A 22,708-nucleotide genomic window follows, 5' to 3' on the forward strand; every position below is an offset into this window, starting at 1 on the left:
ACAGCTGTTGCAACAGGAGAACAGGCCTGTTAGTAGGATGCTGAGGCTTACCTTGGTACCAACTCTAGCTGCTTTTTGTAAATTTGTACAGTGGGAAGAGCCTGTCTTTGCTTGAGAAGTTTGGAGGAGCAAGTCAGTCGCTAGCTTTCTGCAGCTCCGTTTCTGCTTTCCTGCAGTTGATGCAATAGGTTGTTGTGAGTTTCTTAAGCGCATCCCACACACTTCTTTCTGCGCACTTAATAGCATCTCATGTAGCATCCTGACCTGAAACCTCCTCACCTGCCATTGTGCCTCAAGCTCTACTGACCTCCTCACCCCTGCCAACCAGCCAACTTCCTGAGTCCCTTAATCTTTCCTCCTAGTATTTAAATGGCATATTTGTCTGGTCTGCAGTTAGTGAGATTCCATTGTGGGTGAAAAATAGCAGGGGATGGGTGGAGAAGAGAATGCATTTACTACTGACTTCCTCCCTGCCTTTGAAAACAGGGATCAGAGAGAATGGAGGAAGTTGAACTCTTCCCTTGGAAAAGTCTTAATGTCCCTGGTCTTCTCCACCTGGGATTAAAGAGTACATGTGGGGCACTGGAAAGCATTTGCAAGCAGATGTGCCTGGAGAAGGTGGGAATCTCGAACCTGGCTTGAGTGATCCAACAGAATGACTTGGTGTTAAAAGCTAAGTTTTATCTGGCTGACTGCTGGCCTCTTTGTCCTTTTTTTGGATATTGCCCAAAGGCACAGATTTAGTCACCATGTTTATAGAATCATAGAATTGTAGAGTTGGAAGGGACCACAAGGGTCATCCAGTCCGACCCCCTGCAATGCAGGAATCTCTTTCCCCACTGTGGGGCTTGAACCCACAACCCTGAGATTAAAGAGTATTGTGCTGTATTGGCTAAGCTGTTTTAGTTTTCACAATAATGTAGTTAAGTTTCTATACTAAAAGCATTGCAGAGTCTGTGCCAAGAAATACGTATTTTGTAACTGGAATAAATGGTGGAAATCTGAATGCATCTGCATGAAGTTACATAATTAGCATGCTTTATACTTCCATGTTGTTTTAAAAAATCAAAATATCACTCTTGAGTCAGTGCACAGCCTAGAAGAGGAGAAGCAGTTTAGGGGCTTAATTTCTCTTGATTAGGTTTTTTTTTTCTGTGGTAAATACTATCCTCAGTAGTCTTGAAATGGTAGAGTTGCAACCTTAACATTTCCGAATGTTTTTAAACATCAGAGCCCCAGCATGGATGCAGCCTGAAACATCTCCCTTTGTTCCCTATTGTGGTCTGTGTGTAAACCGATCCCCAGTTCTACACAATGAAAGTGATACTTCTACGCAAGCACTTTCCTGAGCCTGCTTACATGATAAGGAGTCCCAGGGTCATCAGAGAGGCTAGTTAACTGAGAGTTATCTCGCTTCACCTCTGACTGTGTGTTTACAAAGAGGGCACATTCTGACATGAACATACAACTGAGAGGATAAGCTGGCCTGGCATTAACACCTTCAACATGTGTGCTTGGCCAGCTGTCATCAGTCCCATGCTAGATGGCTATTTCCCACAGTAACTTATTCTGACTCTGTCAATATACATGATGGGAAATGTAAAATGGCGACTTGAGTCATTGCTTCCTTGGATTCATCTGTGAATTCTTTACATTTGGATAAAGCAAGGTGACTGCTGTCTTTTTCGACTGCTCTCCTTGGACAGATGTTACAGCTCTTTGATCCTTCAGAAGAAGCCAGTCTCTTGTATCTGTTCCTCCCGTTTGTCTGCCTTCTCCCTCCTTATTTCATGCGCAGCCGCCTGTGGGAAGCCATACAGCAGATTCGAGCAGTTTGACGCCCGTTGACAGAAGTAGTTCTCCTTGCATTGGGTGTTTGCAGAGCTTGGCACGGGTCCCAGGGTGGTTGAATAAACAATTTCAGCTGGAGCAGGTTCGTTCTTACTTTCTGATCAAGGGCACGAAATGTATGACGGTGTGAGTGGTAGGTGGTTTTTCTTTTTTCATTGTCTTAATTCAGGATGTTCTGTATAAATAACACCTCAATTGGGCTTATTCGCCTGAGCTGTGTTCACAGGGTGTGTTAAAGCTGCACTCACAAGGTTAGATTCTTGGTTTAGTGTGTACTTATACAGTAAATTATGAATGCTGTGGGTTTGAGAGGCCTAGCTTTAAGATATCTCTGGCCCCTATGCTTCCCAATCCTGGTGCTTATTCATAGAAACATAGAATTGTAGAAACAAAATCGAAAATTCTTTCTAGTAGCACCTTAGAGACCAACTGAGTTTGTTCCTGGTATGAGCTTTCGTGTGCATGCACACTTCTTCAGAATTGTAGAGTTAGAAGGGACCCTGAGGATCAATTAGTCCAACCCTCTCTTGGGCTTGCCGATCAGAAGGTCGGCAGTTCAAATCCCCGCGAAAGAGTGAGCTCCTGTTGCTCTGTCCCCTAGCAGTTCAAAAGCACACCAGTACAAGTAGAAAAATAGGTACCGCTGCAGCGGGAAAGTAAATGGCATTTCCGTATGCTCTGGTTTCCGTCACAGTGTCCCGTTGCGGCAGAAGCAGTTTATGTTGCCGGCCACATGACCCGGAAAGCTGTTTATGGACAAATGCCAGCTCCCTCGGCCTGAAAGTGAGATGAGCACTGCAACCCCAGTCGCCTTTGGCTGGAGTTAACTGTCCAGGGGTCCTTTACCTTTTTACCTTAATGCAGGAATATGCAGCTGTCTCATGGGGATGGAACCTACAACCTTGGCAACCTCACCCCCTTTGGAATAAATGGAAAGGTAAAAACAGAGCTCCCGGTGAGCGAGAGGCTGATATACCCTGCATTTGTTACAGACTTTGGGCTGAGTTTGAGATTGAAATCAAAGGGGGCTGGCCAGCCCGGTACCCTCCGGATGTTGCTGAGTTCCATCTCCCATCAGCCCAAGTCACCATGTCCAATGGCCAGCTATGATGGGAGAGCATGGAACTCTTAACCTCAGGGTCAGGGGTTCAAGCCCCATGTTCGGCAAAAGATTCCTGCATTGCAGGGGGTTGTACTTTGACGACTCTTGTGGTCCCTTATGTGGAGAACTAGCCCAATGCCAGGTAGGGGTTAAATTTTCTGACAGTTAGAACCCTCAGGGGCGGGCTCAGCCTGGGTATAAAACACCCCTCCCAGTGGTCAGTGAGGGAGAAATGTGGGCAGGTGGAGTTGAAGTTAGAGTTGGAGACGGAGTGAGAAGTGGGGAGAGTTAGTTGAGCAGTGTGAGTCAGGAGATAGAGCTGGGAGTTTAGAGTCTGAGGTGGAAGTTAGCAGAGAGGATAAACAGATTGTGAAACGTGTTGTTATTGGCATTTAGTTAACTGTTAGAGGTAATAGGCCGGTATCATTTAGAGGTAATAGGCCGGTATAGGACAACTGTTATAAGCTTATTGAACAACCTTTTATTTATCAGCAACCACAAGCTTTTGTACTCAATAAACAACTTTTTAGTTCACAATATCCTCGTCTGTGGTGAATGAAGTAAGCAGGATCCAGCTAGTAGTCTGAAGGGCTGCAGCTGGGGACCGTTTGTCGTTGGTGCAGCACTCATAGACCGTAAAACGTCCGGGGGTGGGCTGTACAGGGCGAAGGGCTCGCGACACCTTCCAACTCTACAATTCTGTTATTAATTTCAGTTACCCCTAATAAACACGGGGGAATAAATCGGGTTTTTGGATTAAACCCCAAAAGGCACAGAGACTGCTGAGATGTTTGGGCAGGGTTTTTGTGTTGGGGGGGGGGGAAGGCTGGTTACAGAGGAAGCACTAACATCTTGAAAGCAGGAACATCTGGCTTGGCAACGAAGATGAGCTTTTGAATGTTGAGCTCCCTCCCAACGCTCTATAAGTTATTGTAGCTATTGAAGACTGAAGGTGGAGTTAGGCCCAAGGCCTGAAACTGAGCCAGCGTGCCTGAATCCCTCTCTCAAAAGTCACGTGACTGCACAGCAGAGAGAACGGAGGCCTTGTGCTGGAGATCCCGTTTTCTGTAGGGACTTGTCTGGCTCAGCCATTCTCTTGCCCTTTTGCATCACTCAAGAGAGCCGCGTTATCCTAGTGAGATTAGTGCCACAAGGCGAGGAGCCAACACCGTTTTCCTCAGAGCGTTGTTTTATTGAGCTTGTGCATTCTGCAACGTGTTCTTGACGCCATATAACGGTGCGTTTAAGGTGGGTCCGTTCTGCTTTCTTATTCTGCTATGCTTCTCTCCCCCCCCCCCGTGCTGCTGCATTAGAGGGGGTGTATGTAGCTCAACAAAAGTGAGATGAGAAATACTCAGAACATTTGTGGTGTGGGAAAAAAAAGTTGCAGGATTTCAGCAGAAGAAATGCCCTGACAGGAAATGAAGCTGTGTGACCACCTCCAAACGTTTGCAGGTGCAAATAGCATTGAAAGAGGGATCGCTTATAACTCGCCTGATAGCATAATGAGCACAACTCATTAATGAAGAATAGAAAGGAGGGGCTGTAGGAGGTTACCATCCTGGCAGGGGATTGTGATAGTCTAAATAACCTACAGTGGTACCTCGCTAGACGAATGCCTCGCTAGACGAAAAACTCGCTAGACAAAAGGCATTCGCTAGCGAAAGGCTGTCTTGCAAAACGAATTTTCCTATGGGCTTGCCTCGCAAGACGAAAAATTTCCACGATCCCCCCCCCCCCGTCAAACCACTCTTCCCCCGTTGGTGCTTCGCAAGACGAAATTTTCGCTATACGACAGCACTCGCAGAACGAATTAATTTCGTCTTGCGAGGCACCACTGTATATGCCATTCAAGGAAGAACTATCCTAGATAAGCCTTGCAGTGAAACAAGCAAACAATTGAGATGTGCACTCCATGCATTTAACCTGTGTGCTTGAGGAGCAGGGGTAAACATGAGGACAGAAACACTGAACGTTTCTGGGTCTTGATAGTAGGTGGTTTCAAGCTAGGCTGAAAGATACTCGGAGTCCAGTGTGACTTTCATGCTCTTTATTCAGCTCATAGTAGTGAGGAATGTAGTTCCCCCAAAACGTTTGCTTTATATACACTATTTACACAATGGGCCCCACGTGATTGGCTAATTCCGGGATACTCCTGTATGCCAATCAGAGTGCGGATTCACTTCCACCTGGAGCTGGATTGGGTGGCTCCTGCAGACCAATCAGACTGCTGCAATCTCAATCCTATTGTTCTGGGACCAGTCAGACTGCTGCAATCTCAATCCTATTGTTCTAGGACCAATCAGACTGCTGCAGTTTGGATCCTATTCAACTCAGTACATAACATAGGCGAAGCCATGACTTGCCACTCTGGACAATAGTGATTAATATTCAGTTCTTTCAATAAGTTATTGGGGTGGCTTGCAATAAAATATTGAAGTACAATACAACAATGTAATATGCTAAAAAGCACTGTAAAGAAATATTTACAAGCCAAAATGGACTGTCAAGGGCACCACAAAATACCCGTTTCACAGAAGAAAAGCTGACAATGCTCAGAACCCCTTCCCACAAAACCCCCAGACAAAATACATATGAAACAAATAAAGCACACAAAAATACCAGACCACCCATTACGAAACAACCAAAATAATCACCCTCAGTTTGTTTTTTAACTGAGAGTAGCAGGTGTCCTTTGTGGATGTCGGGGTGTGTGTATGTCTGCTGGAACCCTGGGTGTCACATTGGGGAATCCTAGGCATGGGGTTTCCTAGAATGAAGAAAAGGTTCTTGTGCATGAAATGTTACTGCTTATCTAGATTTAAAATAGCCTTTCAATCTTCTAGAACAATTGTGCCTTTGCTAGCAATGATGACTATTTTGCCTCAGCCTTGTCAGCAAGTTCTCTCTTGGAGAGCCAAAGAAGGCCTTTAATCAAAAGTCAATATGTACCTGGAATTAAAAAGGGAAGAACTCTGTGATGGAAGGTCAAGTGGGTCATCCATTCTTTGGGTGACGTGTTGCAAAACATTCTAGGAAAGCAGGAGGGTAGCAGCACCCAGCAAATAGAGATCAAATGAAAGGAATCCCAGATAAGAGAGAAGTACTGTTGGCTTGCCAGGAATTTTGGCCAGTATCAAAAAGTGGTATTCATTCTACTTTGGATGGGGCTGTACTGCCCTCGTAGGAGCAAGTGTGCAGCTTGGGCCATACACTTGGACCCTGGTGGGTTTTATCAGCTTTGGTTGATTCAACAACTTAGTTCTTTCTTGAAGACATGCTTAGCATTAGTTATCTATGTTTTGTTTACTCCCAGACTAGACTTATGCAATGTGTTCTTTGTGAGGCTGCCTTTGAAAACTGTTTGGAAGTGTAACTTGGCCCAAAATATGGAAGCCAGATTTGTCCCAGCTTCATTTGGTTACCTGTCCATTTCTGGGCTTAATTTATATGGAAGGTTTGGCATTTAAATCTTTAAATTTGGGCATGGTTACCTAAATCACCACTTGCCCCTATAGCAACCTGCCTGGGCTTTCAGATCAGCTTTGCCATCCTAGTTTGCTATGCCATTGTCCTTGCATGGCCAAGCAAGTGGGTATCTTTGAGACAAAGGGCTGCTTTGTGGGAGGCACCAAGGCTTTGGAACACCTTCTCTGTGTGGATTACAGCAAACACTAAAAAATTAGCCAGTGTTGAATGTGCATATGTGTTGGGAACAGTGTTAGAAATTAGCCAGGCGCCAAGCGCATTTTGCAACTAGCATAGGTCCAGTTGCAACCACTTGGGAGACTTCTGGATGCCAGGCTGGTGACTGGGGAAAGCAAAATGTCGCTTAGAGAAGGATCTGAAATAATTTACTTGAAGCTTGAATTTGTTTTACAGTCGTACCTCTACTTACGTATCCCTCTGGATATGGAATCTTCAGGTTATGGCCACGGCAAACCCAGAAGTGTATACTTCCGGGTTTCGCCACGCATGCATGTGCAGAAGCGCTCAGTCACCCCGCATGTGTGCGCAGAAGCACACCTCTATTTACATTATTTTTGGGGTGCAAACGGACCCCTGGTACGGATTAAGTTTGTATCCAGAGGGTCCACTGTATTCTGGGTTGTTTTATTCGGTGTTTTAATGTGTTGTAAACTGCTTTGAGATTTGTTCTTTAAAATATAAAGCAGTATAGAAATGAAATGATTCTTATTCTTAATAATACTAATACTAATATTTCAATGGGGGGGATGACACCTAGATATTACGTTGTGGCAACCATAACCTAGGTTTAAGGTGCCATTTGGTGATTAGATTAATATATCTGAGGTACTAACACTGGTTAGCAATTGAGTCTCTGGACCATAACCAAGCAATTATAATAGGTTTTGATTGTTTCACTTTTGGTGTGGCTGTGGTGATTGTCTGCTCTTGCTGTTGTGCAGAGCTAGGGCAATTCTATTAACATGTCAGTAAACTTCGAGTCAGAAGCTGGGCAGTTTCTTTCTTTGGTTTTTCCGTAGAAACTTGATAATTAAGGCCAACACCCTGTAAAAATTATGTTTGAAATTCAGCTGTGTATATGGTCTCTGCCCATGGCCTGCCATTTGTATGTGGACCCTGGCCTCTGCACGAGCAATGCTGAAGGCTTGTGCATCAGTGCAAACAAGTTTAACAGCTGAAACTTGTGGTAGAGTGCATTAAAAAGCATTATGGAACATGTGACAGTGGCTTTGTGTAATCGGTGATGGACAGGATGCAGGCAGCCTCATCAGTGCCAGATGGCAACCGCAAACCCAGTGGTTGCAAGAATTGGCCCTTTTGCTTTTCTGCTGTCATTGTCAGCCAGGAAGTTAAGTGGGCAGGTATGATTACCATAGTGTTCTGCACTGAGGCTGCTGATAGCCTGCTCACTGGCGGAAGCTGCCTTCCCGCCTCTCTTTAGTAAGTAACCACAATGCAAGTTTATGTTGCTTTCCTTCCTTTAATAAATTAAACTTCGTGTGTGCCAGCAGGCACATTCCTCACCCAAATAGGACTTCATGCTAACAGTGCAAGAGTTGTCCAGAGAGGCTACCTTTTGTCCACAGCCCCTGTCCACATATTTACCCAGGAGTAAGTCTCACTGACTTCAGTGGTGACTCATGGATGGGATTGTGCTGCCTGTGCCATGCAGTGCTTGGGTGTAAGCGGGGAACAGAACAGGTTGGACGGAGCCTAGCCTAGCCATAAGGCGCAGCTGTGAGCTAGGGAAAGTTAACTGTGCATTGCTCTCCTTAACATTCTTCCACTGAAGAAACTTTGGGTGGAGGTGGGATACTGAGTTGGACTAGTCCCCACCCCCATTATGCACAAAATGGCATTGCAAAGTCTAATAGCGACATTTTAAAAAATCTTTGTTTGTTTCAAAGGGATGTTTAATCTGCAGGTACTGGCTACTGAACGCTGTATCAGAAATTCCAATTAAGCATCAAGAAGAACTTTTTGACAGTAAGAGCTGTTTGACAGTGGAGCAGACTTCCACAAGAGGTGGCAGATTCTCCTTCCTTGTAGGTTTCAAAGCAGAGGTTGGATGACCACCTGTCATGTATGATCTAGTTGAGATTTCTGCATTGCAGAGGGTTGGACTAGATGACTCTCGGGGTCCCTTCCAACCCTTCAATTCTACGACTCTGTGGGTTAAGGGGGCAGGAGATGCTGCCTCCCAAGATCAAAGGTAACATACCCTGCTGAACTTTGCATCCTTAGGTCCTGCTTCTTTCCATCCCTTTCATTCCATCTGATTCTAGGCTGAAATCTCTGCACAAAGCTGCTTTTCTGGTTTAATGTGTTTAGCCTTAGTAGTTTCAGACTGAAACTGCCCAGAGTTTCTTGTGCTAGCTGGCTCATGGATGGTTTTGGCATGGATAACCCAGCTCCAGATGCCCCATGCCTGCAAGTGCTGGCAACTGCCTGCTTTCCTTCATCATAAAACAATGGCTCCAAAGCAGTAAATGGAAACTAAACAGAGCCAGGTTCAAGCTGTAAACATTCCTCCCCGTGGCCCAGTGTCGTCCTTCAGTTTTTCCATTAGCGCTGCTTTTAGGGATTGCTCACCTTTGCGTTCCCATGCAAATTGAGATAATGTGCAATTTGTAGTTGCGCTGTCAGGGGAGTGACTTCCTGAGTGCTTGGTTTTTTTATATATAAATACATGAGGCTTGTACAAAATGGCACAGAGCTGGATAAAGTTGGGAAGGTGATTGATGGCCCCTGTGTCAAGCAGAGTAATGGCTGTTTTCTTGCTGAAAACGAATGGCGTAGATTTAAATCCCAACTTGCAAAGACATGTTGGGTGGCCTTTGCCAGCCCACTATAATGGGCCCCTTGCTTCAGTTCCTCACTTTGAAAATCAGAGGCATTGTGGCCTACATAACCCAGATGTGAATTAACTACATGCAAGAGTAGAGCTGTAGCTCGGGGGTAGAGCACATGTGTTGCATGCAGAAGGGATCTGTTTCAATCCCTGGCATCTCTTTTCTGAAACTTTTGGAAACCTGTTGCCAGTCAGTGCAGACCAGCCTTCCTTAAGTGGATGCCCTGCAGGTGTTGCTGGTCTCAAACTCCTACCAGTGTAGTTAATGGTCAGTTAAGTTGGGAGCTGTAGTCCAACAGCATGTGGAGGGTTGGGAAAGGCTAAAGTCAATGATGCAGATCTAGGCGGACCATTGTTCTGTATGCACCCAATACCTTGAAACATCCAAAGCACACTCTTCCCCTAAAAGAATTCTGGGTACTGTAGTTTGTTACGGGTTGCTGAGAATTGTGACTCGTGTAAACCACAGTTCCCATAAATCTTTGATGGGAAGAGCATATGCTTAGGAATGTGCTTTCAAAGCTGCAGGGTATACACAGCAGTGGAATGCCTTATTCAGTTCAAGCATGTTAAAACAAAAGAGATTGTCTTGGCATTTGCTAAAACTGTTGATCATCTGCCTTGTTGCTTTGGGAATCCCCAGTTTTGCTTTTCTTTTTCATGAAAGCAATAGCTGTGCTTGGCCTTTGCAATGCAACTTTGCATGGCGCTTCCCAAATGCCCAGCAGCTGTTGGGAAACACTGTGGCTTTGCAAGCCCTGGGCTCTGTGCTTCCCAAGGACCAAGCAGAGTGTAATAGTGCTCCACACAGGGAACTCTTTTCTGCAGATGCTCCAGCTGTTCCTCTACCTGCCTGAAACTAACTTCACATATGACATCAAGTTTGGGGCAACTGCCTGTGGTTTTGAGGAAGCTGCATCACGGGCCAACTTGGAGATCTGTGCTGGGCCCATGGGCTGGGGGTTCCTCGCCCCTGCTCTAAGCACTGTAATACATTGTTTGCATTGGATTTATTTTAATATGAGGCACGTTGGGTCCATGTTTGGATTATTTTGCGTGCTTTGCTCTTGAGGGACCAGACTGTAAATAAAGGGGGAACTTCGGTTGACAGAAAGATTTGTGTGCATGCTCACATTGGTGCCCTTAGACACAAATTCACCCACTGTTTTGCCCTTGGACTTAGAGCCAACCTACCCACTGTATAGAATTGGGTAGCAGAATTCTGGAAAGCTGCTGGTGCAGGTGGGGGGATAATTTTCAGAGCCCTGTTTTGTTTTGTTTTTGTGAGGCGGTGGCGGTGCTATTTCAAAGGAGGAATGTTTCAGGGGTGTGGGTGTGTGTGTACTGTATTTATCTGCATGTGCCTGCTTTTGCGGGGTTTTGTACTGTACACATGTCTGTGCTAGCAGGGCGCCGTGCACCTGGGAGTAGGTATCGTAAAGGAACTGCCTGCCAATTCTTTAAAAAACCTTCAGGCCTTTCCTTATGGTCATGCCAAAAAGCTACAATTGGTCGCATAGCTAAAGTTCTTGCTATAACTAGCATAGACAGAATGTGGCACAGAACGCATTTTCTTAAACGCAAAAATCTGTGGTTATTTTTCCTCTGAAATTTCTTCCGAAATGCATTGGTGCTAAATGGAGATGAGGTGCTTTTCTTATTGGCTAGTTTTCTCTGCCCCCTGCGATGGTGAGAAACGGAGTTAAGGAAGTAGTAGAGGGCAGAACGTGAGGATGTCTTTGAGTGCAGAAGCAAGGGAAGGAGGATGCCAGCTGCACCGACAGCCATGTGTTTTGTGCATGGGGCGAAGGGCTGGAGGCATACAGGCAAGGGAAGTGCTTGGTTCAGCTGCCAAAACCGTTTCCTTAATTTAGCTAAACTTCAAAAAAGGTACACAGTAGAAATGAAAGTGTATTTTTTCCACCAAGCTGCTAGAAAGGTGCCTCTGGTTTCTGAGCTGGGTAGTTGTAATGAGTGATGTTGAAAAGGGGGAGGAAAGCAGCAGGAGGAGAGAGAGTGAGAAGGCTCATTCCTTTTTATTGGAAACCATAGACTAAACAAATGCATGGTGACAACTCTGCATTGTGTGCAAGTTGTACTCCGCAATCCAGTTCTAGGAAAACAGTAAAGCTGTTTGATATCCAGTGCCCAGATTCTCATTGCAAGGGCCATTTTAAACAGGGCTGTTTCTTGCATAGGAGGGTACTTTGGATCTTTCTGTTGGCAGAGTTCTTGCAACAGAAAAGGTATGCCAGGGGGCATGTTTGAGAAAAATGGCTTGAAAGCCAGGGTGGTGTGGTGATTAAGAGTGGTGGACTCGCACTCTGGTGAACTGAGTTCGCTTCCCCACTCCTCCACATGCAGCTGCTGGGTGACCTTGGGCTAGTCGCACTTCTCTGAAGTCTCTCAGCCCCACTCACCTCACAGAGTGTTTGTTGTGGGGGAGGAAGGGAAAGGAGAATGTCAGCCGCTTTGGCACTCCTTAAGGGAAGTGAAAGGCGGGATATCAAGTCCAAATTCTTCTTCCTCCTCCTCATCTTCTTCTTGAAATGCATCTTGATAGAATGCTGGTTCCACAGCCTTCAGGCCTTTTTAGCGGAACTAGTTCCCAGAGATCGACCCAGAGATGTCCATCATTCCTGAGGGCTGTCCAAATATCCCCCAAAGCTGTGCCTCTTGCCAACAAGTCTGGATGATAGCAATAGAAAGGTCTGTTGGGGATGTGTAAAGTGAAGGCAACGCCCTGCTTTCCTTGCCACTTTGATTTCCGCAGAAGGGAAAATTGTGGGAGGTGGTGGAATCTTGGAGAAAAGCCCGCTCTTGAGTAGGCCTGGGCGATAGATCAATATATCGCCCAGAATTGCTATGAGGGGCTAACCGTGATGGTGGTTTCACTCAGCGGTGAAACTGCCGCCACAAGCTGCATTGGTGAGGCGCTGATACAGTTTGTTCCTTCCTCCGTGTCTTTAAAATGCTTGGCTGAGGAGAGCACAGCAGGTTTACGAAGCCCCGGACTTGCTACTGGTTCGCTGGCAAAGGAGCCCTGCAAACGGAGGCTGTCAGCCTCCATTGCAGGGCTCCCTCCATCTTGGGGAGTGGTCTGGCTTGCTCAGCTCTTGGGCAGGATCCCCCCCCCAGCTGAGCAGCGGGCTTGGGCCAGCTGCATTGGCCCCGACCTGCAAGGTGCTGGGGTGAAAGAGCCCCAGCTCCCACGGTGAGAGCTGCGGCAGTTTCACCCAGCGCCTCAAGGGCCAGGACCAATGCAGCTTTTTTCAACATTGTGGTATATCACCAAACCGCAATGTTTGGCTGGTGATACACTGCAATGTTGAAAAACCAAATATCACCCAGCCCTGCTCTTGGCTTGCATTAAAAAAAGTGCTTGTAACAGGGGCATTTTCTCTTATCGAGCTGATTCTTATTCTTATTTAAAGTAACAGCACGTGAGCCATTGGGAATTTAAAAGTGGGGACGCTAGAGGCAAGTGACTGCCAACTAAAATAGCCGGTCTATTGAGATAGGAGTGATGGCATACTGTCTTCTGTGGTCCTTTGTGAAACGAATGCTTTGATCTCTAGGAGGATTCCACCCACCCCCTTGATGGTTGCCAATGTGGGACCCCCAATACATTCCTCCATCTTTCTGTCTGGTGGATGATGTGCAATTCTTGTACTCTGTTTGCTACCCATGATGGTGTGTTGCTGCAGTGATCATCTGCTTTCTGTCAATTTGTCCTTACATCAGACTTCCCAGAGCTTTCGCCTTTATTCATTCTGTGATGAAATGTTTTCTTAAGATTTGAACCATAATTGGGAAACAAGGTCAAGCGGGTTCTTTCACTGGAGGAAGGGGGATGACCTGACCCTCCTTGCCATACTTCCTTTCCCCAAACCCACTCATTATAAACAGAGTTCTTCTAGTAACAGGATCTACAGGGTGCCTCCTAGAGCAGTAGGTTCACAGGAAAAATTTGGACGGGGTTAAGAAAGAGACACTGCAGCTCTAAATCATAGCTATAACCAACCCTGCCTCCTTGCATACCAAACAAAGCAGTTCTGGCAAATGCAAATCTTAAAACTTTTGGGTTTCGTTCAAAACCCCCAGCATGCATCAGAGGCTGCAGTATAATTTGAGGAATGCTTGTGTGTTTCATCATCTGGCAAGCAATACATGAGAAGATTCGCTCCGGGCCAAGCCTGTGGAGGACACATGTTGGTAGGGTTGCCGGGTCAGTGTGCCATCATGGCTAAAGCTTCTGAGACAAGTTCGTGTGCTGTAAATGGCTGAGGAATTGGGTGTTTCAGCACGTGTCAATATCTATCCTAAGGAGAAAATTCCAAAGGAAGGTCCATCTGCTTATATTCTGTGAATTCTTGGAACAGGCGTGAATAACCCGTGACGGCTCTCTAGGTGTTGCTGGATTCTCATTATTACCTGACCATTGGCCACGCCAGCTGGAACTGATGGGAGTCTTGCAATACCTGGAGGAGTCCACAGGTCCCCCATCCCTCTTTCCTCTTCCAGAGTAAGGGGCAGATGTTTAATTTGAAGCTTGCCCTCAACTCCTATACCACATTTCTGATATGATGGTCCACATGTGTTTCCCAGCATTGGAAAAAGTCACTTAAAAGTCTCCTCCCACAGTGTATTCAGTATAGAGCTTCCACAGTCTTGAATCTGATAATGAATAGCAGCATTGGTTTCTCGCTCATATAAAATATCAAAGCTGCTTGCAGAAGAAATTCTAACATCAACCTGGAAACTTTTAATGGGAAGAGTTCCTTTCTGTCCTCCCCAGAATGGTCTAATCTTTCTTTTCAATTCCTTTGCGTAGGAAGATCATTGCCAAGTTGTTCTAAAATGGTTTCTAACATTGTGGTTTTTTAAAAAGTATTTTTTATTAAAGGTTTCTTGATTTACAAAAGTGTGTGGAATCTCTCTCTCTCTCATATTTTTTACATGTATCATTTTTACAAATCAGTTTCATTTGTTGAGACACTGGGAAGAAAAAGGGGGAAAGAGGTGGAGGGGGGAAGATGGGTGGGGCGACGATGTTTCTATTTTACTTAATATATGTAGGGTTTGGTGTCAGTGTTGTTGTGCAGGTTCTCTGCTGTTCGCTTGTGTTCCTTTGGTAGTGAGAGATGTTGGGGTTGGCCTAGGGTGTGGTTGTTCATTTGTGGTTGGCTGTGGTGGTCTTTGTTTTCATGTGTGGGTGGGGTGGGTGGGTGTTTTGGGTCAGGTTAGCCATATTGATTTGTATGCTGCTGGTAGATTTTTGTCTAACATTGTGTTTTTATGCTGAATCCTGCCCTGGGATCATTGGGTGAAGGTGGGCAATAAATAAATAAAAACATAAGACTAAATATTAGGGTGGGGGTGCCCTATTTTTCCAGAGCTCCATAACTGGGGGGAAACATTGTACCAGCATGAGCAGTGGAGAAAGATGGGTATTTCTGTAGCTCATAGGGAGACCTAGGAATCAGGTGGTAGATCCACCTAGCAGTTTCCTAAAAAGAGACATGGCAGTGAGGTGAACATCTGACATGCTTGTTTGATATTAGGCCAACTGAGAGGCACCACACGAGTTGCAGAAATGGGTGTCCTTTGAGCACACCATATTGAAGAGTGAGGTGACTGAGGGTGGCTGTGGATTCTGCCCTGTATGTCTGTGGGGATATGTTGCAATTACTGGATGTTCCGCTTTCTCAAATAAGCTTCGTCATGGACTTGGCTTCCTTGTTTGAGGAGGGTGAAGTTGTGCCAGCTGCTGGGTGTGCCAGCTCCTCCTCACTGTGGGCAGTGGCTGTGAATGACGTTTTCTTCCATCACTGCCCAGCTTTCCTATCTCCATTCAAAGAGGAAGCATTGAGGCAGGGCACCCAGCGAGTCAAATAAATGAATAATGGGAGGGTTGGGTGTTCTTCTGCCATCTCTGTTGTTGTGGATATTAAAGTTCCCAGTAAACACTCTTGTTTGGGTTGCTAATCCTTTGTACATATGTATGGATGTATATGGGGAATGACGGAGTTTCATTATTTAAAGCATTCGCTCTCTTGCTGTTTCGTATGGGTATTCAGCAAACACAGGTCGGTTAAGGGGTGCAGTATTTTTTTAAAATTAGTTTTTATTAGAGATTTTCTTGCATTACAAAACAAATAGGGAAAAGTACATATAGCATCTTCATTTTCGATTTATAGTTTTTTCACAGCTTGTTTACATTTTTTTATGAGACACTACTGCCCTAGATTTGAGGGACCCAGGTGGCGCTGTGGGTTAAACCACAGTGTCTAGGGCTTGCTGATCAGAAGGTCGGCGGTTCGAATCCCTGCCACGGGGTGAGCTCCCGTTGCTCGGTCCCAGCTCCTGCCCACCTAGCAGTTCGAAAGCACATCAAAGTGCAAGTAGATAAATAGGGACCGCTCCAGCGGGAAGGTAAACGGCGTTTCCGTGTGCTGCTCTGGTTCGCCAGAAGCGGCTTTGTCATGCTGGCCACATGACCCGGAAGCTGTCTGCGGACAAACGCCGGCTCCCTTGGCCTATAAAGCGAGATGAGCGCCGCAACCCCAGAGTCGGACACGACTGGACCTAATGGTCAGGGGTCCCTTTACCTTTACCTTTTACTGCCCTAGATATCATGCAGTTTGGGGGGGGAGGGTAACATTCTTGGTCTCACTGGCTTCAATGCAACCCTAGGATACAAAAGCCAGACTAGCTAGCCAGAGCTGCACTGGTAATCCTCTGCAGACCCAGACCAACGTTTGCAGAGTTATGGATGGCAAGTCACACTTTAAAAAGCTGCAATTCTGTCTCCAGGTGGTCCTGGCTATACAGTTTGGGAAGAGATCAATGGAGAAGTTGAGAGTAAGATGGAGAAATGACCACGAACTGCAGCCCAAACGCTTCTTGTGTTTCTCCCCTTTAGAAAGAGTTGCGGCCTCGCCTCTGCCGGATGAAGAAGGGCCCCAATGGGTATGGATTCAATCTCCACAGCGACAAGGCTAAGCCGGGCCAGTATGTACGAGCGGTGGATCCAGATTCGCCAGCCGAAGCCTCGGGACTCCTGCCTCAAGACCGCATTATAGAGGTATACGGGGTTAGGGGTGAGATGTGCACAGGCCCCAAACAAGGTCCCTTGAAGTGGTGTGGAAATAGGTCACATAGCAAACTGACTGGCGGGACTGAAATCATTGCAGTTACTTCTCACTCCTTTGTGACCTGTAACTATATGGTTCTGTTCAGGTGTAACAAACCATGGTTTGCTACAAAAGCCAACTGTGGTGGGCCGCTGACTTGCATGCTTCCCTCTTATCTTCCTCCTCAGTATGCAAGAGGAGATTGAAAATTTGCGCTTTGGGATAAACTACAGATTTGTGTCGCGTCCCAACTCTGAATTGTAGTTTGTTCTAACCGTGCTTAGTTAAAATGGAACCAGGGTGTCAAGCGGTGGTTTTATCCTTTTTTGTGGATAGGCCATGCATGGTTCCCTGGTTTCTGGGTGCTACCAAAAATGGCAAAAGCTTCTGCAGTCTTCTCCTGTCACAGGCAAAGGAGGAGTTGGGAGCATATGAGTCAGTAGTTTGTGGTCATAACAACAAATGATGGTTTCTTACATCGGAACTGGGTGTGTCTCAATTTTCACGTGTGGCCATTGCAACAAGAGCTCCTGTGTCACCTTCCATGCATGGTGGTGCATTGGAGTTTCCTTCCATAATAGTTCAGCAAACCAAAGAGGTAATGGAGTTTCATAGGGGCTGCCACAAGGGAATTAGCAAAATTAGAGTGACCTAGCTGTTTGTGAGCTGGCTATAAATGGTAGCTTGTGATCCAGGTTGAGATAGTAGCTGGGCAGCTAGTGCATTGTTTTTCCAAATCCTCTTCTCTCCCTGCACACCCACTTTTAAAGTAAAACTAAATGCTGGCTCATTTCAGCTCTCATCTCCCAACTTGAAAGCCATTCTGGTGTTACAGATCTGCGCACCCATCCTCCATTCCCCCCCCCACACACATAAGCTGGCAATCTAACGTGCCTTAGGTTTGTGTAATTCTTGTGTTTCTTTCTCAAAGGCCTTTACTTTGACATTAAGGGGGGGCGAGGTTTGTACAGCTACTATTCTGGGACTTGGGTGTGTGGAGAGTCTCATGGGCAGCAGTATGGACTGATGCAAAGGGATTATTTTAGCACAGTACCATCACTCTCTTCCCTGGCAACTGGGCCCACCTGGCTGATCCAGCAGCTTCTGTTCCATGTTTCTTGCTGAGAGTCTCTAGCTGCTCTCATTTTAATTAAAGCACCACCAAACAAAACAGGTCCCTGCCCCGAGGAGCTTCCACATTTGTTTATGTAAACCACTTGGAGCTCAGTTTTGTTTTTAGAATCAAGCAGTATATACATTTCATGAAATCTGAAATGCTCTATGGGGAGGCACCAGCAAGAAGGAAGGAAGGTGTGGTCAAAAGTAACTAAGGAATCGTGCATTCAGTGTTCACTCTCTCCACCAAAGAAAATGTCTCCAATATTGTTAGTATTAGGATATTGGTCGTTTTGGCTCAAATCCAACCGGACAGCCCCCTTTTTTTAAGGAGCAGAGGAGAGATATTCCAAGCAGTGCAGTGGGCTGAGAATCTATTGGCGGAAAAAGGTTTTGGTGGGGTTTTTTGGATCAAAGTTGTGAGACGGTGCGCCTTGAATACAAATAAGAGTTCCATTATTGGGTCGTTTCACCAAAAGGCTTGTGAACTGCTGAACTAGAGGAAGACAAATGTATTAGTTGCCCTGGCACCAATTACAGCCAGATCTTTCATGCCGGAGCCGTTCAGGGATTAGCAGAGAAGCCAGCAAAACCTCATTAAAATCAGATTTCCCTGAAGCGATTAGCACAGGATTGCACAGGCAAAGCTGCCAGGTTTGTGTGGTCAGAGATGCACACAGGCTAGATGACGGGCCTGCACACCAGGCACGTGACGTGATGTACAAACTGACAGGGAGGCTGCCTGGAAAGCTGTTGTCTGTGTGTTGTGTGTAGAAGGTGCTTCTTCCCTCTGACAAATCGGTTGCTGCTCTAAATGCCCATCTCGCTTCCTCCCTAGCCCCATTGCTGTGTCCATGGGTAAAGCCATCATTGCACGTGACACCAGAAGTTTGTGTGGACAGTGTTTTGGCTAGTAAATATCTGTCTGTTGATTGGTGATGGTGATGGGCCATTCTCCCCTCCTGTCTTATCCATTGCTACCCCAGTTAATTCTTTAGAAGTGGGAACCCTCCTGTTGTGCTCACCAGAAAAGCAAAAGTGTGAGACTTGATTCTCATAAGAAGAGCATTGCAGGGCCAGGCCAATAAGCAACCAACAAGTCCAGCATCCTGTTCTCACATTGGCTAACCAATTGCCTATGGGAAGGCCTGCAAGCAGGACCTAAGTGCAGCAGCCCCTCTCCCTACTGGATTCCTAGCATACCAGATTCTACCCTACCAGATTCCTAGCATCTAGTATTCAGAGGCTTGCTGGCTCTGACAGTGGAGGTCAGACGCAATGAGGCCCAAGTGCATGGGTGCCTTGGTTGTGCGACTGCTTCTAACTTTCAAGTATGGTGGGGAGAACATGGATGGATTGCTTCATCACTCTGGAGGTGACCTGGGCTGGTACCTTCATGAACATGGAGAATGGAGAGCAACTGCCTCTGCTTGACAGGGCACGAACCAGTGTTAGAAACTCTCATATATGCTAGGTGCCAAGTGGCACCTTATAAATCTAGGTTGCAGTCGCCATAACGGAATGTCTATTTGCCAGGGGTTTGGACCAGGTGACCCTCAGGGTCCCTTCCAACACTACAATTCTATGATCTCAGTTACATTGCTTGACTGTAGCTTGCTCTTTCAACAAATCACTTGTTCCAGTATGCAAGAAGGAGGATTGCACACAGTGGACATGGAAATGGTATTCCGGTCTCTGTGCAAATCTACTTTGTTCCTGCTGCTGCTGCTGCTACTGCTGTTGCAACCCAGCCACCCCCTCCACCTACCTGCTGTGTCATGGCAAGGTACTGGTCTCCAATGATAACAAACCAGGATGTGGCTCTGGTTGGCTTCATGTTCTAGGTCACAATGTTTGGAAGGCAACTTTTCGAATCAGCATAGGAACTTCAGGCCTTGTGGTTTTGAATGATAAAATAATCTGCAGCAGACTCTTGTAACCACATTTCCGTCTTTGTTGAACCTTCTGGTGATAGGGATAATGGTAGACAGTTAGTACAGACCAGTGCTGAACTTCTCCCAGGCCCCAAATATCAATGGTCCCGCCTTTGTTCCTGATTCATATGCTACTCAAAGTGCTCAGGAAGCTCCTTAATTGTTCTAGTGGCACCCCTTTGATCATGGAGTGGTTTGCATACTTTCTGGTTTGATGGTCCCCATCAAAAGGTTTTTAAACACTGAAGGAGTTTGTCTCCATCCTGGAATGCACAGTGTGGTCCTGCAACCCACACACCCCAGCGAAGTCAGGCGTGACTGGCTTGTACTTTCGGTATTTGCAGTTCTCAGACTGTGCCTCCAGACCATCAGAGTTTTGCAGGAGCGATTCAAGCACATCCTGGAAAATTATGCTTGCGCATTGAAAGTGGGTTAAAGTCCTCTGTCGCCTTAGTGCAAGGAATTCGCTTTAAAAAAATAAATAAAAATGAACTGACCATTTGCAGTTAATGAGGGAAAGCGAAAAGTTTAGAATGAACGTAATGGGAAGACGTACAAACACCCCGCAAGCAAATCGGAGTGAACACTTGCTGTTGTATAACCTCCCCACAAACAAACCTGAACAAATATTCAATAAAGATCAGATATAGTCTAACCTCCGTGTAAGCTTTGAGCAAGCAAATTAGGATACATGCTCAATAAATGTCCTCTGGGTGAGTCCCTGTGATTCCTTGAGAGCCTATGGGGACTCTTGCATAAGATGATGGTCAAGTTCTCCTGAAACACATGTGGGTAGGCTGACTCTTGAAGGGCCTTCAAGTTGTCCCTCCATATCTCTGGTGCACTGCGGTAGGGTGGTGCGTGGGAAGCTGTAACCCCCAAGCATGTTCTTTCTCCTCCCCCATTTGTCATGAGTGTAAATGTGTGACCCTATTAACCACAAGTCTCAGGCTTCCCCAGGCAGCTCACCTACTGCTGCTCATGACCTTCAGTGTCAAGAAGTTACAGGTAGGTAGCCATGTTGGTCTGCCATAGTAAAAACAAAATAAAAAATAAAAAATTCATTCCAGTAGCACCTTAGAGATCAACTAAGTTTGTTCTTGGTATGAGCTTTCGTGTGCATGCATACTTCTTCAGATCTGCACATGAAAGCTCATACCAAGAACAAACTTAGTTGATCTCTAAGGTGCTACTGGGAGGAAATTTTTTTTTTTGGTAGTGTCAAGAAGGTTGCCCACTCCTGGTCTAAGGTGACAGCTTTTCTTTCCACCTCCCAGAAGACCTGCTGCTTTATCTAATCTCAGAAATGCATTGCATTCCTTGCAGGTGAACGGGGTGTGCATGGAAGGCAAGCAACACTCGGACGTCGTTTCAGCCATAAGATCTCGTGGAGATGAGACTGAGCTGCTAGTGGTGGATAGCTTAGCGGACGAGTTTTTCAAGAAGTGCAATGTCATCCCTTCTGAAGCACATCTGAAAGGTGAGGCATCCATTCCGGTAGGAATAGTTCTAAGGATTGGTGTGATCTAATCGGGGTTTTCCATTGTTGTTTTGGATAGCGAAATTGAGGTTTTTCAACAGAGGGGCGGGTGGCCACATGTCATTGATACTTTAGTTGAGATTCCTGCTTTGCAGGGTCCCTTTCAACTCTGCAATTCCATAGTTCTATGAATCCAGTTCCAAAACTGCAGGACCTCTGCTAAGAAAGGCCACTTATTTTTGTGCAGTTGGCTAAATAGAAAACCCTGCATAGCCATTGTGTGTGTATTCCTCTTTTTTAAAAGGGGAGGGGAGCAATTGTTGATGGTGGAGAAGCTTTTTCCAAGAGGTGTTGCCCTGTGATTAAAGCGGCCCGCAAGCAATAATGCCACAGTAGATGGGCCTAGCATGCGCTAAATGCAAGCAGCTTCAGTTTCGGGTGGATTATTTCGCTTAAAATCAATATTTGAATCTCCACCTTTCTGTTTAAATAAAATGTCCAGGGCATTTTATGCAGCATTTCTTAAAAGACCAATTAAATACGACCTGAATTAAAACACAATTACAGCAGCAGGCGGGTCAGTATGGTATTGTTCTGCAACAAATTCAAAAGGGCTTTCTAAATGATGTCTTGGCTTGTTCCTGGGGGAAGTGTGCTGGAATAGGGGGTGCTACATTTGAAAGACTCTTCCTCTAGTTGCCAGCTTCCTAGCTTCTGAAGGCGGCATTCCTGGAGAATGGCCTCAGAAGAAAGGTGCTGGCATATGGGCAGGTTCAAGTGGGGACAATTGCCTTCTTGTTCGTGGCCTCTATTTAGAGGGAAGATGGGGTGGGGGAAATCTTTCATCTCTCTGCAACCTCAGAGCATTTAATTAGAGGTGCAGGTGGGTGATTGAACCTGAATCTTAACGTATACCATGACGCTGTACAGGAATGATGTGCAGCTCCAGATGGTGTTAGACTCCAGCTCCCTTCGCCAAATGGTCAAGGCTGATGGAGTGCAGCAAATTATGGAGGGCGACAGTTTCCCCAATCTCTGCTGTACTGCTTCAAAGTCTCAGAACAGGGAAGGCGTACAAAGGCACTGTGCACATACTCTCACACATATATAAAATCCTCTAACCTGTTTGCAGGTCTTCAAGAGGCTAGAGATGCATAGGTTTGTAACGGTGACCTTAGAATTCTTTGTTTGCATAACTGGCAAAAACTGAGCAGTTGTATAGATGGAGTATTTCTAAGCATTATCCCTGGACAGCAGGATGAGCTTTTGGGAAAGGGTACAGCTTGGTTTGCATGCAAAAGAACTCAGGTTCAATTTCTGACATCCCCAGGTAAAGCTGGGGAAATATTGCCTTGTCTGAAATTCTGGAAAGCCACAGTCCGTTAGCCTGGAGAATGTTTGCAAGGCACTGTCTATGCCTATGAACTGGGCTCTGCCCGTTACATGCTCTATTGGATCCAAGCCTGACCTCTGTGCATAGGTTTACACCTGATGGGAAAAGCATGCTCAGCTGTGAAATGGATTTAAACGTTCAGGAGCTTGCAAAAGGCCCAGCCGTGACCTTCCTTCTTGCAGCATGTTACCAGCTGAGCATTCATTATGCAACAACAGGCTCTCATACCTCCAGGACCTTCTGCGGGAACCCCTGTGGCGATGGGTGGGTGGGTCTGCGTGTGGGAAGTGCTGCTTGAGTGATTAATTTGCGAGGTCTCCCGGGAGCCGTGCAACAAGGAAGCGGGGAGGAAGCTC

The 22,708-nt window shown here is 46.0% G+C and overlaps 1 protein-coding gene across 1 annotated transcript in view; it reads left to right on the top strand.

Annotated features, from left to right (window-relative positions):
- Positions 1-22,708, top strand: part of SLC9A3R1 (SLC9A3 regulator 1) — a 59,590-nt gene that overhangs the window by 24,257 nt on the left and 12,625 nt on the right. Inside the window, exons 2-3 of the mRNA XM_033139246.1 lie at positions 16,219-16,380; positions 20,806-20,959. Coding sequence (XP_032995137.1) covers positions 16,219-16,380; positions 20,806-20,959 — 316 coding nt within the window. The remainder of the gene's footprint in view (positions 1-16,218; positions 16,381-20,805; positions 20,960-22,708) is intronic.

Source organism: Lacerta agilis, chromosome 2 (genome assembly GCF_009819535.1).
Source record: "Lacerta agilis isolate rLacAgi1 chromosome 2, rLacAgi1.pri, whole genome shotgun sequence".
Classification (NCBI taxonomy): Eukaryota; Metazoa; Chordata; class Lepidosauria; order Squamata; family Lacertidae; genus Lacerta; species Lacerta agilis.